We start from the raw sequence: 18,898 nt of genomic DNA, 5'->3' as shown, positions 1-18,898 counted from the left end.
CTACCCGCTCCAATCAAGTGCTTCGTCCCCAACTCCTGCATCGCAAAAAAACCAGAAAAAAATGTAACTGCACAATTAAGATCATCTGCGAGTCTACCAACAGAAAGGAGATTGTAATTAAAACTTGGTACAAAAAAAACTCCTTTTATTTTTAAACCTCCTGGCAAAATGTGTTGACCCTCCCCCATGACCTGAACCTTGTCTCCATTAGGAATAACAACAGGTGGGTCTTTAGGGTTTTGGGTTTTATTAGTTAAGAAATCACTTTTGTATGTCATGTGCTCGGTCGTACCTGAGTCAACAATCCACCCATCATAAATTCCATTTCTACCTGCCATGTTTGCCATTGATTGTTTTGTTACATTCGTACCTTCCTTGAAATGTTCAACAAAGAGTCGGTATTGCTCATCTGAAAGTTCGGGGATCGGACTTGGTCCCAGCTCTACACAAGCTGCCTTGGGTTTATCTTTCTTACCAGGCCACCATTCAGGATACCCAATAAATTTGAAACAACCGTCCTTGGTGTGTCCATCTCGCTGGCAGTGAGAACACCGAACCTTTTTCTCGCCATCTGATTTTGAGGATTTTTGTGTCACTTTGTTCACGGATTGTGCAGATTGTTTTAACAATGATTGTCGCTGCCCTTTCTGTGAATTGTAGTTAACGTGGAACGCTGATGCTTCAGTCCCAACCCTTTTTGCTCCCCCTGTGATTGCTCTTTGCTGCTCGTCTTCTGCTAACAAGTGGTATACCGTCCCAATGGATGGTGTCGGCTTCATGGCAAGTACATGAGTTCTGATGACTGCAAAATCATCGTCCAAACCCATCAAGAATTCGTAAGTTCTTTCCTTTTCTCTTAACTCATTCAATTGCTTTCCGACTCCACAAATACAACCTTCACAGGTGCATCGTGGCATGGGGAGTACCATCTGTAGTTCGACCCAAATTGACCTTAGCTTGGTGTAGTAATTTGACACAAAACTCCCTTCTTGTCTCGTTACATGGAGTGCTTGTTTCAACTCGTACGCACGAGGTGCACCCTCTTTTTCAAACCGCTCTTCAAGATCTGACCAGATCTCTGAGGATGTGTGTACATATCGAACACTTGCTCTTATTTCCCTCTCCATTGCTGTGGTTAGCCACCCTTTTATCATAGCATCAACTCGAATCCATGTCGTGTACGTGGATGATGTTGATTTAGGCTTCTTCACTGTTCCATCTATAAATCCCATCTTGTTTTTTGCCAATAGAAAGTTTGTCATCTCTTGCTTCCATTTATGGTAATTGTTGTCATTCAACAAGTCGTTTACTTGAACTTTTTTGGGGTAATCAGATGGATGAATGTAGAATGTTGAAGTAGTATCGATCACCTCATTGTCTTTCTTGCTAGATCCTTCTGGTTCATCTCCTGCCATACTCGCTGGAGACTTATTATCGGCCCTAGAAACTGAAACGCTCTGATACCATAATAAAACTATGAATTGACTTCAATTGGTATTCTTTTTATTGATTATCAACAGGTTACAAACGACCATAAATAAATAGTCTAACTCAAAAGGCTAACTACCAATACTGATAAATAGGAAAACAAAGATTAGTCAAATAAAAACATGATAATCCAATAACCGGATAATCATCAAAAGATTATCAAAGCCTTTAGTAAATATGTACCAAACTAATTCAACCAACATGTTATCTAGTGAATCAAGAAATTTGCTAGTCAATATGTTTGGTATGCATCATATTAGGCCGATAGTACCATACCAATTAAACACTTTTGGCATGATAATTGCATAAATTTTTTAGTACCACGGTTGTATTGTACATTTGTACCAACCAATTTCTTATATATATATATATATATATATATATATATATATATATATGTGTGTGTGTGTGTGTGTGTGTGTGTGTGTGTGTGTGTGTGTGTGTTCACTATATAATTATATATTACACAGGGTAGTGTAAGGTAACCATGGTTGATCCACATGAACATGAACTATTGGTCCATGCCTCTATAGATATGTGTTTCCGATCCCGTGGTAATGTACATTTGCCTACATGAGTTTTTCCTTAAAAAACACAGTTCGTGTAATTTAGTCACGGGACACACGGTCAGTGTTTTTGTTCTTAACCGACTTCGAAAGTACGTTGCTTTAATATGTGGTTTCTTTAATATATGATTAGTGTTTTCTATGTGGAAAAACACAGTCCGTGTTTCTTCACTCTCCATGTCTATGTATTATAATGTTTCTCCTGCATCTTCCTTCCATCCCACAACTCCACTCTCCATGTCTATGTATTATAATGTTTCTCCTGCATCTTCCTTCCATCCCACAACTCTCTATCAACACGCTTTATCTCCATGTATGCTCCGAGCCTCAATTTGTCCTCACAAACTCGCTTCTTATCCGGTTGCCCTACAATTAAACAATGAGTAATATAGGGCGTTCCACCAAATTCATGTGTTGTCCATTAATAATTGAGAATACAAGATCAAAATTATTTTTAAAGTGAGCACCATCAATTTGAGAGACAACAGATTATGAATTCGATACATCTAGAAATATTAGTTTAATTTTTTATTATTTCAATAAAACTTGTATTCTCTTTTGAATTGTGTTTCTTTTTCTAAAAGCTTAAATGAGACGAAGATAAATTTTGAAGGGCCTTATTTTTTGTTTTTGCACTGGCCCTCAAATCGACTTGGACCGACACTATTTAAATAATGTGCCTTTTTAAAATCAAACCTTTGATATGGAAGTCTCTTCCCGTGCTTTCATTATATCAAAATTATTCAAAGATTTTTACCGACACTCCTATTCATCTATTTATATCCAACAAGCACCAACTCAACAAACAATTATAAAAAAGACACTTGAAAGGATACATGTTGCATATCTCATACCCTTAATACTATATAGAACTTTAAAAAGACCATGATGAAATCGACTTTGAAAATGTTTCTCAATGCCAGTTATGGTGTAAAAAGTTCATTGTTTATTGCCTAAGGCATTTTCTTGAATTTAACGAAATTTATAAATAAACTTTCAATGAAATATACCAATAAAGTTTGAATCATTTCTACATGTTTTCTGTTTCACCGTTCTTTTATTTCACCCATTAATGCATTCCAATTTTGTGTGATGTTAATGCATTCCAGTTTTGGTTCTTGTGGTATAGACTATAACAATTCTATAAGTCCTTTGTCCAATATCACCCATACTTTTAAATATAAAAACGATTAAAATATTTTTAATGGTTATTAAATTTTTTTCTTGGAATTTGTTTCGGTTGCATCAAATTAATATTAGAGTATGTTAAACATAAAAAGGGAATTAATAGCAATAAACATCAAATTCTTCTAAGATGCCTAAGTTATTGTCAAACACTCGAAAAAAAATTGTTTCGTACATAACATTTTTTTTTTCTTCCATACACAACAATTTATGTTTTATAAAGCTGTACAATACAATATTTTAAAACATAAATTATTGTGTATAGAGAAAACTTATTGTGTACGAATCAACAAAAAAAATGTTGATTTATGAAAACTCTAATAAAATGAAGTCACAAATTTAATGCACACGTTTTGTTTTTGGTCTATAATAACAATAAATATTATATCATTGGACATAGACTTTTGATTAGACAGGTCACAATTCACAAATCACAATCATAATATATAATTAGTTATTTATTTAAAATGTCTTTAATGAATTTTTGACGTACGGATTTTAGACAAAATAATCTTAAGGGCTAATGACTTACGAGGGTAATAAGGTTTCCAGTTTGTCTATATTAGGTCTTTAAGATATTTTTTGTACATATCACACCAATAATGTTGTTATAACCGTTTAGAAATAGTCTCTTTTACTGATTTCTTCATGTTTAACCGGTTATCTAGTGAATACATGGTATATATGGGTGTTACGTGGTTATTAGGTCATTACATGGATGATTAGGTGACATTTAAGTGCTACGTGTATAGTTGGTCTCAGTAAATTAGGGCAAGACGAATCCCCCATCTATTTCTCTTCACTCTCATTTAATCGTCCCCGTTGTTATTTCTTCGAGCAATCCACGATTAGATGGATGAAGATGATACATTGGTCGTTGAAGTCCAGTAGAACGGGAACTTCCTCACGAGACCATTTACGTATTTTGATCCAGATAAAAAGGAGATAAGGTATGCCAATTTCATGGATAAGGGGTATTCTGAATTCATTGCTCACCTAGACGTGGTTACTATAAGGATGTGCAAAGATGTATATTATTGTCCAGACGGCCAAACATTGTGTCAAGGATTGGCCACATTGCAAAACAAATGTGATTACCATGAATTTCTTGAGTATCTTCATGAAGAAAAGAAAGTAACTGTGTATGTGGACCATATGCATGAACCCTTGTTTGACTGGATTGAAATGGAAGAGCTTGGAATTGAAGATGATACCAACTCCAACAAAGATGAAGATGACGATTCACTGTTAATAGATAAAGAGGGTTGGGAACATGAGGTGAATGATGAGGATTTTTCTATGAAAAGGGCAAGAGCAAGTATTCAGAAGAAAGACAAGTTTTTGAACAAACTTTGCCTAGATGCTGAAGAGGAAGAAGATCCTAATGTCGAGCAACTACCTCCTGTATACCCTGTTCACAATTCTGAGCAACAATGGGATCAAATGGCTCATGTGTTAGGTATAAAATTCACCGATCCTAGTGAACTAAAACATTGTCTTACCAACTATGCTTTTAAGCATGACTATGATTTGTGGTACGAAAAGAATGATAAAAACAAACTTCTAGTAAAGTGTTGTAAAGGTAAAGAACCTACATGTCCTTTTTGTTGGATTAGGTGTCTAAGCCCATAACTATATTTGGTATGTACTTGACCCGGTTGTAGCATGGTCCTTTTGGGTTGCCTTCACCAAAGCAACTTGACTGGATGAATTACAGAGAAAGACATTATTATGGTTTATTAATATATTATATGGACAATATATTAAAAGAGAAATCATATTTTTTAATTAATATTGACCAAGAATTAATTAAGAAATTAATTTTGTGGTCAAGAGATATTAATTGAACCTAAGGGACTGGAATTGCAATTATAAGATAATTAGATTTTGGGCTGAGGATCCATTTGGATGGGGTGGACAGAATCAAGGAGGGAAGCCCAGCTTGAATTCGTCCACGGCCTTATTCTGGAAGGTTCCTTTAGACTGCTTAAAGCCTAAGCTATCCAATTAGGGTTTTGACTAAAACCCTAACAACTCACCTATATAAAGGGACCCTAGGCATCACATTTTCGGCTACACCTAACCCTAGAAGGATTGCTAGAGCCGAAAATCACATCCCTCCCCCCCCTCTCTCTCTCTCTTACATTCTTCCAATTGCCTTGGTGTTTGTGATCGATTAGAGGTATTACATTTGTGATACTAAGCTCTCTAAGTCAAGGATCTTCAAGCTTCAATTGAAAGGTAATCATCTAAACTTGTATTAGTTATTAATTTCGATTTTTGTATGCTAGATCTAGGATTTACAAGCATTGGATGATTTGCATGTACAATTAGAGAAACCTAGATCCAAAGCTTTAGGGTTTGCATGTGCACCATAGGATTGATGTAATGCTCAAAAACCATCACTGGTATCAGAGCCTAAGCTGTTTTTAATTGTATTTGATGCATTGTTTAATCATTTATTGCTTGCAAAATCGAAAATTTTGCCCTCTGACAGCTGAACTTGTCGAGTCACCAGATGAACTCGACGAGTCAGATGAACTCGGTGAGTCCAGTTAGTGACTCGGTGAGTCGAAGTGTCTGGGAGCAGAAATTTTGGGATTTTGGCCTATTTTTGATTGGGATAATTACCAAAACGTTTTTGATTAATAAAATCTGGTTTTTATTAAATAGATATGATTATCCTTATCAAAAATAGAAGATAATTGCAATTTAATTAGATAATTATTGCCTTATATGATAATCTTTAATTATTTGAATTATTTGATTGCATTATCTTGCCATGTAATTGGATTAGGTCAAATTTGGATAATCACTAATTAATTGTTTAATTAAATTATTTGTAATTTGATCTAGTAAGTTTTGAAAAGTTTCAAAACTTACCTCAAGTTTTGTAATTTAAATTTTTGATTAAAAGTTTAATTTTGAAAGATTTAAATTCTAAACCCTAGAATTTTACAAGTTTAAAATTCAAACCTTATACTATTATAATATTATAAGATTAATATATATATATATATATATATATATATATATATATATATATATATATATATATAAGATTAAGCTAGTCTTACCATTAGTAGGCCTCATTCACGAAGTCGATCTATAAGAAGGGTATAAGGTTGCTGCCTATAAAATGATAGTTTAATGGGTGTCCACTCTCACCCACCGCTTCCTTGATTGGTGGAGGGTCGTTAGCCGAACGGGTAGAATAGGGCATCTAATTCCTCATTAAAAGTATAACGATTAATAGAGTAACTAAATGTTTTTATAAAATTCCCAATCTTAGTTACTTTAGGAAAAATGTGAAATGATGCTATTCCATGAAATTACACTTTGCACCCTACCAAGTCATTAGTGGAGCATGCGTGGATAACCGAAACACTAATATGGACTAGCAATGGTGGCAAAGGGTGACTCGATGATTATCATAGATCAATGGAGCGTGTGTGGTTAACCGACACATTGATTAAGTGGTAAATGGCATCGAGGGTACCAAGTATATTTGCATGGTTATTCACACCTTGTTTGTGATCCTCGGTATCCCAGTCACAAACTTGAAGGGTATATCGAGATTTAAACATGCCATTGAAAAAGTTCAATGAATCTCAAAAGATCTAGGAGTTTCAATACATTTAAAACTTAATTTCCTTTTCGTTTTTCATGGTGGAAATTAGTGAATCGTCATTCACTTACCTTCAAATTATTTGCAGTTTGGATTACGACATCCCTCTTCTAAATTGTGAATAATGTTGTTGGATCCTAGTGATGGGTTTTAGTATAATACAACATTCTATGGTGCACATACAACCCTAAATGTTTTGGATGTATGTTTTCTCTAATTATACATGCAATATTGTTTCCAAATCATTAACCCTACAACTAGCATGCAAATGACATAATCAACATAAAATTGAGTTATAGAATTACCACTTTGTTGTAACTTGTAGAACTTCTTGAGTTCAGCCTTTAAGAACTTAGTGCCCCAAGTGTTGTACCTCAAATGGAATCACAACACACCTAGAACAAAGGATACTTTTGAGAGAGTATTTCTTGCACCAAAATCGGCTCAATGATCTCCAAGAACACTAGTGTTTCTAGTCGTCAATTTTGGATGCTAAGGGGCTTCTTATATAGTGTGGCAAGATTAGGGTTACACCATGTAAACCCTAATATGCATGACCTTCCATATTCCTTAAGCTCCATGGGTTTAAACCCCATGGATCATCCATGGGTTGTAACATTGGTTTAGCCCAACCTAAAGAATCATGGATCATTAGCCCACACCATAAGAATGAATGATTTACCAATCAACCCATTATATTTAATCAGTCTCTTCTGATCACAAAATTAATTCCAAATTATTTCTTGATCAATACTAATTAAATAATATGATTTCATATTAATATATTAGAACTTATAATATATTAATAAATCATAAATAACCTCTTCTTAAAAGCCCATCCTATCAAATTGCCTTGGTGATATGCAACCCAAATGGACCATGCTACTCTCAGGTCAAGTACATACCAATTATAGTTATGGGCTTAGACACCTAATCCAATAGTCATCCACTTGGATAAGTCTAATAACTATTATTGCAAGTACGAATCCACAACCCGACTAGCAATCGTAGCTCTTAAAAGCCGTTGTTAAACTCTGACCTAGTCAATGACGCATCCATTAGATAAAGGATCATATATTCCTCCATTCTAGATATCATATGGACATGAGACATGGATTATAATCATTCTCTCTATCAATTTGTTGTTTCCCGATTTCCGATTTATGACGATCGACTAATTGAACAAATTAAATCAGTCCAGGCTTGGCCAAGCACTTAGGGGTGTCATCATTAAATCATCGAGGGGCCCACATATATCGCTTTTATCCACATGGGGTAAAAGGAACGGATAAATTTCAACCCAAATGCTTGCTTGTACTTACTCATCAAATTACACACAACGATATGTTTTATAACACCAAGTTACTGGTGTGTTTACATATGTCAATGTGTAACCGACTTGCAACTACAACTCACATGTCTCCGTTTGAAGAATATAAGATATTATTGTCTCATAATCACACGTGATAAAAATCCATGAAGTGATTCAGATGAGCGTGGGTTGAATCCAGTACTCAAATCTTATTCCAGGAGTACTCATGAACACTGTAGCAAACTTTTACTATGACTAAAACACCTCTACAGACCCATTCATGACAGTCTTGCCTCAATACCTACTTCCAAAGTATGATCGACTGTGGATGGTTTGAATAACCCAGTTATTCGGGAAGTCAAAACATGCAAAGTGAAGCACAAGAATAATACTAATCATATATGGCCCCAAAACTTTTGAGTGCCATATTGATTACTCATTATTCATTGTATAATGTTTCGATTTATCAACTTAATACTTGAATTAAAACAATAGCTATGCCATGCTCCAAGCATGCACACTATGTTTTTCTATGGTCCTGACTTTGTGAAATATATCAATTGAAAAACATTTCAGTGATGCTCATTTCACAATTCCAAATCTTTATTGCAAGTGTAAGAATTCCAAATTCTTGTCACTGCTAAACTATCATGTAATGCAGCCTTTGTAATGTCATGGTAGCAAAAGTCACAGAGACTTGACTAATGATATTACAAAACTTTCCACTGGAGATTGTTAACAAAACAATTCCAAGGAAGAGAAATCTCAAATTCAAAGTACATTCCTTTGAACATCCTTCTTGCATTAAGTTTCATAATCTTACACAAATTTAAAGAATAACTTCAACTTATGAAAACATTTCCATATTCCCATTTTGACTATCACTTCTGAACAAGAGTTGCCTCTTTTCAGAATATGTCAATATGGTCCATCCATTTTATACTTCCTACTACAAGTGACCAATCCTTGACGAACCTTAGATTGTCCTTAATAGTTGTTAACCACTTTAGTCATATCCGATTCTAGTCCTTTTTCCCTCTTAATGCCCTAGGCATTTGGAAAATTTAGAACACAAGAATACTATAGCATATGCAATCGATCCTATACCCGAAGCATATTGGATGCGATTTATAATGTCTAACATAAAGACATGATACTTGATTAGCCTTTTGCTATAATATTTCTATTTGCCATGTTCTCACAATTCGAATTATGAAGAGGGATGTCATAATCATAATCAAATTTTGAGAATGCAATTAACATTTCCATATATAGAATTTCCTTATGGTGAACCATTCCAACATAACATTCATATATATTTGACTTAATTTGATTAAAAACTCAATCTAAGCTTTTAGATTTGAAATGAAGTATGAATTCCTCTCCCTTAATTTTAGCAAAACAACTTTTCAAACTCTGCATCTTTGTAAATTGAAACTTTTGTTTTCTATAATTAACATTGCTAACTAGCAGAACTTTCCATAATAATTATGCTCCCACTAGCATAATAATTATTATCTTACTAGCATAACACTTATGCTCTGTAACGCCCGTGTTTCTGGGCTAAGCATTAGTGCAGTGATGTAATAGTCAGGTCAACCATTGTAACCTATTTTGGAGTAATAAAGATGAATTATTTGAGTGTTATGTGAATTATGTGAATTTATATGTTTTATACTTATTTATAAAGGTATAACAAATAAAGGATAAAAATGAGCGTCAAAATTAAAGTGTTATATAAACCCAATATCGATGAAGAAAGTTGTAGTGGTCGTGACAAGGATTTCGGACATATAAAGAACGCCGAAATTCAAGTTATAACGAAGAAGTTATGACTCGTCGAAGTTTCACGACAAAACTGGCACGACGCAGTGTGACGTAAATAGTGAATCTACGATAGATGACTTTTTAGCCCTAGTGATCTAAACAAAAGTTATAGTATACGTTAAACCCGAGAGCGTGCATAAAAAGAACGCCCAAATCTGACTTCGTATGAGGAAGTTATGATTTTTCTAAGATTTGACATAGTAGTGCACATCCCGAAATTCGAATTTTAGATCGAGTGGTTTTTGGCCAACACGAACTAAATGAGAATTGAAGATCTCATTAATAGGAGCTCAACGATAAAAAGACAGACGAAAACAGAGTTTGTATGTAGAAGTTTTGAATTTTACGCAGTCATTTAACATTATAACCTTCTCATACTGTTAAATTTAAAATCGGTCGAGAATTAGCCGACGAAGTCTAAACGAAAGTTGTAGATTATGTCTCCACCTACGCGTGTATATAAAGAACGTTGAAAACAGAGCTCGTATGCGAAAGTTACGGGGTTTAGAAGTCGTCAGGGTGCTGCTACGAAGGGGGTGACGTGATTGAATCTGAGCCATTGCTTTCTCCCAAGTCTTGCCACCAGATGGTGACATGCGGCACCAAGTTGAGCCATATTTCACCCTATAAATAGAACTCCTTCCACCCTCATTTCTTCACACCTCCACCTTTCTCTTTCTCTTTCTAACTTCTCTCTAAACCTCCCACAACCCCCCTAGAGCCCTAGGAAACTCCTCTAGCGCTAGAAGAAAGCTCCAGAGCACCCGACGGCTCCGAGAAAAAGAGCTTTTCGGCTCAAAAGCTCTGCTCCAGTGAAGCCCGGTTTTTAATAAAAACTTGTTGTAATGAGATACGCCTACCATACTTTAAATGTAGCTTATATTTAAATATAATATCGTTATTATGAACCTATAAATAAGATTTATCAGTGATTCAAAGTCGTTATACTGATTGATCTACTTACGGGAATGATGTATAGGCTGTGATTTAGTGAGGTGTTTAAAGTGGGATTTCCAAACAGTATACTTGGTATACCAAACGAACCCTACCTCCGATATGATCATACCTGGTTGTTCCTTACTTGATAGATCAAGAAGTATACTCTGAGTTAATGACGAATCTAGACTGATAATTAGTCGCAATAAATATTAGACTAAAATCTAGCGGTAATAATACTAGGTTTCGTCGAAGGAAATCATATTGTTAAGAAACGAAGCGCTACTCGAATTTCAAGTCGTCACTTTAACAAGTGAGTGCATAGTTACTTTCATCTTACACATAGATATGAAGTATTTTATATAAATTACGTGTTATGTGTTCATATTATCTGAATACCAGCTGACTATGTTGGATGAACGTTTTCATACATGTTTTAAATGATTTAAAATGTATATTTATTTTATATCTTCAAAATGTGTTGGGTAAAATATGGGTAGATGTAATAGTTGGTGTGTGATGAAATAATATGATGAGAGGCCTCGATGTCGATGTTGATCTAGTCATCTAGCAGAGTATAGATGACGACCACAGACTTTTCTAGAGAGTCCAGTGGAACGCTAGCAGACTTGCAACCTGTAGGTGTTTGTGAACGATGTGTTCACCGGTGTACTCCATCCTCCTCATGGTTGCCTTAAGGACATTTATTGTTGAGGAATCCCCTTAACAGAAGTGTCCATCCCGATGATGATCCTTAGACTAGGTCCCTTATGATAGGTGTTTTAGGGACATAAAGTGAGGATAACGGGAAAGGGTAATCGGGTTATTGTTGGTTGATGAAATTAATAAACTTATTTATTGTGGGTTGAAAACCCTATGTGCTCACCAGGCTCCCAAGCCTGACCCACTCAGTTTCTTGTATTACATGTAGTGGCACTCGAGCATAGATGTGATGTTTGGATGAGGGATTACGGATTATAGGCCTGTAGATATGAATAAATGTTGTAAGGCTTATATTGTACTGTTTATGCTTTTGATCTGTATTGAACATGACATCCCGAGGTTTGTAATGAAATACATTTCTTCAGAAGTGCTTTGATAAATCTTTATCATATTTTATTTTGGGAACAAATTCCGCAACACTTTTATTTAAAATGTTATTCTGATTTTCAAATAAAGCGTAAACAAAATCGGTCTTTTCTGACCGTGAAAATGGGGATGTCACATGCTCCCACTAGCTTTGACATATATTCAGAAATCAGCTGGACTTCTAAAAATCAATACTTATTGACTTTCTTACCAAAGTTCAGATTTCTGATACGAGATGCTCCGATAAGATATTATCTTGGCTTCTCAAACTCATACACATTTCCTTAGATAGCTCACATATGTATCTAAACAATTTTAGAACTTACAACAATAAGTATCAAATGTTTAGTCCTTTTCCATTTCTCACAATTCAAACTATGAAGAGGGATGTCATAATCATAATCAAATTTGAGAATGCAAATAACACAATTGCTATATTCTTAAATTCTACTTAGTGAAAGCGTTTCCTCACAATCATTTTCATTAATTGGAGAGAAACCTTATGACACTTAGATTTAATGGTGTATGTGTTCCTATCCATGTGAATTTGTCATAACCATATCACAAGACAGTGTTAGTGACAAATCCAAACTCATATGGACTGAACTTGTTTAATCTTAATTTCTTGCCACCTGGCAGCACAAGGGCCTATCATTGCTTCCAAGTTATGCAAAAAATTGAGAACTAAAAGAACTCACACGCATAGTCAAATTAACTGGAATGGGCACATAAACAAGAATATGTCAACACGATAGGTTACAAACCTCAAGTCATGTGCTAGTGTTTAACAATAGGTTTACTCTTGATTAGTTCTTGAAACTTTCAAGATCTTTAAGACTCCCACTGACCTCTTGACATATAAGGTTCACTTTGTCAAGGAACATTACTTGAGAAACAAATATACTAGAGTTAGTGCGGATTCTAATCAAGACTAACACTTCACACAATTGGTCTTAGTTGGTCTTTGTTCTTACCAAGACATCACAACTTACCAATTTCAAATGTACAAGAGTAAGAAACGTTTTACTCTACATTTGACAAGTGTTATATGCCTTTCTTAAGATTATGTCACTCAAGTTACAATCTTGGTATGACTCTAAGACTCGATTTGGAACGAAGTATGACTCATCTTCTAGATTTAACCATTTCAACAATTCACGATTGCTCTTCTTAGGCCCTAAGGTGGGTCCTCGACCCCCACAACGCCGGAGCAACACCAAAAGTCTTCAACTTGGTAGCTCCCGACTTCGTCGTCGGTTGGAAATGATGGTGGCGATAGAGCAGCGGCGGAGGGAGTGAGAGTGGTGAAGAAGGTAGCTGTAACCATTCTTTAGGGTTAGGGTTTGGACGGGAGTTTAATACGCGGCGCCTCTCCAAACTTATTTCCATAATAACATAATCGGCCCCTTCTTCCCTCCTTTCTTTCAAAATGAGTCCATTAGTTACCCATTTAACCTCGGCTTTGGAAATCTCTTTCAATTTAAATTCGATAATTGCCCTTTAGCCCCCAGCTTCCAAAATCTTTTCAATATAAATCCAGAATTTACATTTCATACCTTGCTTCCATAATTCCTTTCATATTTAGTCCTAATAATTTACCATGTAGTCCCTGCTTTCATAATTATTTACGAACCCAATCCGAGACTTACACTTTTAACCCCCAATCTTTAAAATTGTGACAATTAGCTCCTCGAGACCAACACCTTGCTATATAATTATTGATTTTAGGGCTACTATACAATCATTGATTTATTTATTAATTCATTTAATAAATTGGGTGTTACACAAGTGGAAGGGGTGTTTTCTCCATGAACCAGATTCGTTATGGGTGAAAGTTATCAAGGAGTTGCATGGAGTTTTGGTGCTTTACTTGGAGATTTTCGGCCTCATTGAGAGAGAGAAGGGGGGGGGGGGGTTGGCAGAAAATTGTGGGTTCCATAAATCAACTACATGACCATAATGTTATCAACAAGAATTCAATGTTTATTGTGGTTGGTCATGGATCTATTGCTAGGTTCTGGGAGGATGCATGGTGTGGGGGTGTTATTTTCAAGACTCGTTTTCACAGGTTGTATGCTTTATCTTTTATTGTAAGATGGTCTTATTCATGATTTTTGGAGCTCTTCGGGGTGGAGTTTTTCCTGGCGGCGTCATATTAGAGGTGGCGTTGACTTTTTGCAATTTGATAATCTTATGGAGATTTTGTCCATCGTTTTGTTGACTACTACCCTGAATAAGTGGTCTTGGGATGTTGATCATAGTGGTTGTTTTTTTGTCAAGTCTTCCAGGAGACATATGATTCTTCTAGGTTACAAATAGGAGTGCTTGCTACCAAATGGAACAAGCATGTACTTATCAAAGTTAACATTTTCATGTGGCGCTCCGTGTTGCAGCGGTTCCCCCTTAGATCGATTATGGTGGATAAAGGTGTAGAGTTGGATTCTATCCTTTGTCCAATTTGTCAGGCTGTTCAGGAAGATGTTCCTCATTTATTCTTTCATTATGATTTGGCCTGTCAGGTTTAGAGCAAAGTCGAAGTGTGGTTAGACTTGTCAATTCCCACCTTTATGGGTCATTTTGATTTCCTTGTTTGGATTGATACTACTCTGGTGGTGACATGGGGTCGGCAGGTTTTTGAGTCGATATGTATGACAGTGCTTTGGGTTATTTGGTCCTACAAAAATTCGATTATTTATTGCCATTCTAAGTGTAAAAAGTAGTACTTGTTGGACAATATCATTGATTATTCTTTTCGTTGGTTCTCCTTTAGGAACACTAAGGAGTTTCAATTGGACTACATGGTTGTGTAATCGGATGTCGCCTTAATATTGTTTTTTTGCTAGCTCTTAACTAATGTTCTTTGAGTTATAAAAGTTTACTATTGTTCAACAATGCTTGTATTATTAGACCGAGGGGAGTGGGTTGCGGCCACTGTCGCACTTGGGTGCCACGTCTGCAGGAACACCCCCCCCCCCCCCTCTCGCGGTAAAGGTACGGTAGGAGGTGCATTGCAGTCGTAGAAGCGAGCACTCCTTGGGTGATTGTGATTGAATGCCTTTCTTACCCTTTGGAACACAACCAATGAAAATTTTTATTTATTAAAAAAAAAAAACAAATGTGGCATCACTCCTTGGGTGTGGTATGAAACCACACTTTTATGGTAAAGGGTAAGGTGACGCCTACGTGGCGTTGCGGTTTCATAAGGGAGTGTGACACCATTCCCTCCGGCCTTAAGAACCACATCTTTTAGCCCTATAAAGAATGTTCATACTTTCTTCTATTGGATTTCGTTCCTAGTTAGGAACGGAAATCGAGATACATTCATATTCTAACAACTGAGATGGAGTTCGAGATGGGATGGGATATGGTCATGGGTATATTTTCAACACCTTCGGCATATCTATTTATTATACCTACACAAATAGCAAATAATTTCAGAATATGGAGTCACCAATAAAGTGTTGTAGTTGTCAAAGAATTTCCAAATATGTAGCCACCTGAAGTGTTATGGTTGTCAACTTAAAGGAAAAAAAATCATTTTTTATTTATTTAAAAAATATTATATTTAATTATTTGGGTTACAGTGACTTGGTAATGTATATAAAAGATATGATAAATAATCTATTGACTCATGTTAAAATCATGACACTATTCTCCTTCCGTGATCATGGAGGTTTGCATGAAGTGACTTTAGATAATGAGTCATAGTCTCATGTTTCCAGCAGAGATTAATCGGTACGTGAAAATTGACCCGCAAACCCTTATTAGGAAAACTCCCTTTCCACACACAAAAAAAATTATATTTTCCTCGTGGCCCAAAAAATATGTAGAACCGACATGTTAAATCAAATAATTGATGCATTTTATCCGATGACAATTATACTTGATAATCATATTTTATGTGTGCTTTTTAATATCTTGATCATTGTCGATGCTTCTCAACCATACATGGCTTTTAGGTCATTAATGTTCAGAAGATGTACGAAGGTTTCTACGCTTGTTATTAGAGCTTTTTGATTTTCTTTGAGACATCAAAAATTATAAAATCAACCATATAAATTGTCTTAGAGATGATAATTTTGTTGATCGATACTAACCACTAGATTTTACTTTTATGAATTCTGAATTTTGTATATTTAACTATTTTATTAAAAAATATTACATTTTTACTCAATAACCCTTCAAATATTTATTACTTTTTAATAGTTAATTTGTTTTATTTTAATATTCAATATTATAAATTAACTTTTTAACTATTATAGATATTATTTTTATAATCATATATATAATGTCATTGTGGGACTAGCCCATTTAGTAAAAATTTTGCTTCTATTATTGAAAGTCTTACTTTTTAATTATAATGTAAAGTAAATTATGATATTAACTTTTAATCATTACCATGACGTTAAAAAAAATACATATAGTATTTTTATTTTTATTTTTATAACATATTGAATATGGGCTCTAGATCTAGGCCATCTTATTCTAATTTTGACTTTTAATATATTTATTAACTATATATGAATTTGCAATATTGGTTATATTTTTATTTGTTATTTTCAACCTACTAAATTTTTATTTTATTTTTCATTTTTTTACATGTATTTTCCTTTGCTATTTCCATTCCTCCAATTTTATTTTTATGTTTTGCACTTTAAAAAAGCTATATTGTTGTAAATGCACGTTGTACAATGTAACAACCCAAATTTTCAACAAAATTTTTCATTTTTATTTAACGAATTCATTCTCATAAAATATAAAATTCCAATCACAATTGTTTTCAAAAATTCATAACATCAAATAAATTATTCATAAAATCAGAGTGTCCCCAAACAAAACGTTAGAAAGTGCATGTCGCGTCATCACGCCGGGCTCTTGCCTTTAGATCCTGAAGTACCTGAAACAATCAACAAACTGTAAGCTAACGCTTAGTGAGTTCCTCATAACATACCCCACACAATCCACATAATCACATAAAACATATCAGTCACATATGCTAAATAAGTCATGCATACAAACATATAAGGATGTCTTGGAAACCATCTAGGGTTTTACTCCAGGTGTCATGGGAACCCCCCGAGGTCTAGGGTTGTTTATTATTTGGATAAAACCGAATTGTCCAATTGGACAATTTGGATTGGACTATTTGGTTCGGATATTCAGATTTTTGGATTGGTTTTCAACAAAACCGAATTATTGTTTTAGATTTCGGATTGGTTTTAGTTTATAAAATAAGAACCGAATTGTCCAAAAAACCGAATAACAATTTGTTATGTATTTATTTTTAATATATCTATAATTTTTATTAATTTTATAATTTTTTTAAATAAGTTCAAAAGGTTTTACCTAATAAAAGACATTAATATGTTCTTTCTCTCAAAAGTTTTTTATCTTTTAAATAATAAACTATAATATGCCTTCTTAGTGGTTGTTTATAAATTTAAATCACAAGTAAATAATTTGTTTTTGCTTCTTCTGTAAAATTAGATCATATTATAATTCTATGTCCTTTAAAAATGTTATGGTTTTTGAAAACCGAATTATAAAAACCGATCCAACCGAATTGTAATTGGATCGGATCAGATCGGATTTGAAATTAGTTTGGACTATTTGAATCAATATTTTAAAAACCGAAATCAATTTGGATTTACTTAATTGGATCGGATCGAACCGATCCATCGAAACGAACACCCCTACCGAGGTCTTAACTAAGGATGCCATGGAAACCCTCCAATGTCTTACACCCTAGTGCCTTGGGACCCCCCCCCCCCCCAAGGTCCTTACTTAGGATGTCATGGAAACCCTCCAAGGTCTTACATCCAAGTGTCTCGGGACCCCCGAGGTCTTTCATGCAAGTATCACAAATACAACTAGCATACCACATAACAAATAATGGGTCGGCCTTGGTGCCTTCGACCCATTGGTATGATGAGGAGACTCACCTTAATCTGCTGAACCCGAAAGCTACTAGCCTAACAGTCCAAAACCACCTGTGCTGAACAATAATACCATTAACCCAAATTTAGGATTAAATACAATCTAATTACACAACCTAACTACCCAAGCCCAAGTCCTTCCATAATGGCCTAAGAGTCTTTCCTTTGCTAATAGGCTCAAATTCCATGCCCAAAGCTATTAATGGGCCACATGGCCTAATAAGGCTCAACCAAAACAACCATGGCCCAAAATAGATTAATCGAACCACTAACCCAAAATATGACTAGTCCCAAAGGGCTTACAAGCCCAAAGCAAGCCCAAACCCATCTGAGTGCGTACGCCTTGCGTACCACTCCAGTACACTCAGCGTACTAGCTCCTCCAGCCGTATGCGCTGCGTACATGCTACTACGCGCGGCGTACAAGTCAGGCATGCACGAATGACCATTAAGTTCTTAATGCTTGGGATATTAACGTCAAGCTTTAGATCTGAGTCCATTAAGACGTTCTAAGGCGTAAATTTGGCAACTTTATGCCCATGCATGCTCCATATGTTCCCAACAACCCCTTATAACCCATTAAGACCTTTCCAAGGGTCTTAACTCATGCATGAGGTCAAAACACTCATCAAGACTGCATTTTTATGGTATGAATGAACTAAGGGACCTCAGATCTACTCTTCCTAAGCTCTAGAGTTGCTCAAACTCCCAAGAGATGATACATGAACACAAAAGGGACAATATAGCAAACCCTAGCTCAATCTAATGAATAAGATGGCAAGATTAAGACTTTATACCTCCAGAAGCTCCTCAAGGTGAACTAGATGCAGGTTCTTGAAACCCAATGCCATACCAAGCTTGCTCACTAACTTCTTCTTCTTGAATAAGCTCCAAAATGGCCTCCAACATACTTCTATGCTCCAAAAGCACAC

At 35.2% G+C, this 18,898-nt stretch overlaps 1 protein-coding gene across 1 annotated transcript; it reads right to left on the bottom strand.

The window, feature by feature from the left end:
• LOC145066679 (uncharacterized) lies at nucleotides 1–1,415 on the bottom strand. The gene is made up of 2 exons (XM_079013962.1): nucleotides 293–1,415; nucleotides 1–35 (listed from the first exon to the last, which is right to left on the bottom strand). Exons 1-2 carry the CDS (start codon nucleotides 1,413–1,415, stop codon nucleotides 1–3), a joined length of 1,158 nt encoding a protein of 385 aa, XP_078870088.1.
• Nucleotides 1,416–18,898: the final 17,483 nt, after the last annotated feature.

This window comes from Lactuca serriola, chromosome 8 (assembly GCF_051521515.1).
Source record: "Lactuca serriola cultivar US96UC23 chromosome 8, Lser_US96UC23_V15, whole genome shotgun sequence".
NCBI classification, from domain to species: Eukaryota; Viridiplantae; Streptophyta; class Magnoliopsida; order Asterales; family Asteraceae; genus Lactuca; species Lactuca serriola.
Note: the sequence above shows the minus strand (reverse complement) of the source record. Positions and strands in the feature narration are given on the sequence as shown.

Excerpts from the sequence above, each read along its gene's own strand:
- LOC145066679 (XM_079013962.1), bottom strand. The coding sequence starts at position 1,415 with ATGGCAGGAGATGAACCAGAAGGATCTAGCAAGAAAGACAATGAGGTG. Across the intron at positions 36-292 it reads TGGGTGGATTGTTGACTCAG|GAGTTGGGGACGAAGCACTT; the intron begins GTACGACCGAGC and ends TTTGCGATGCAG.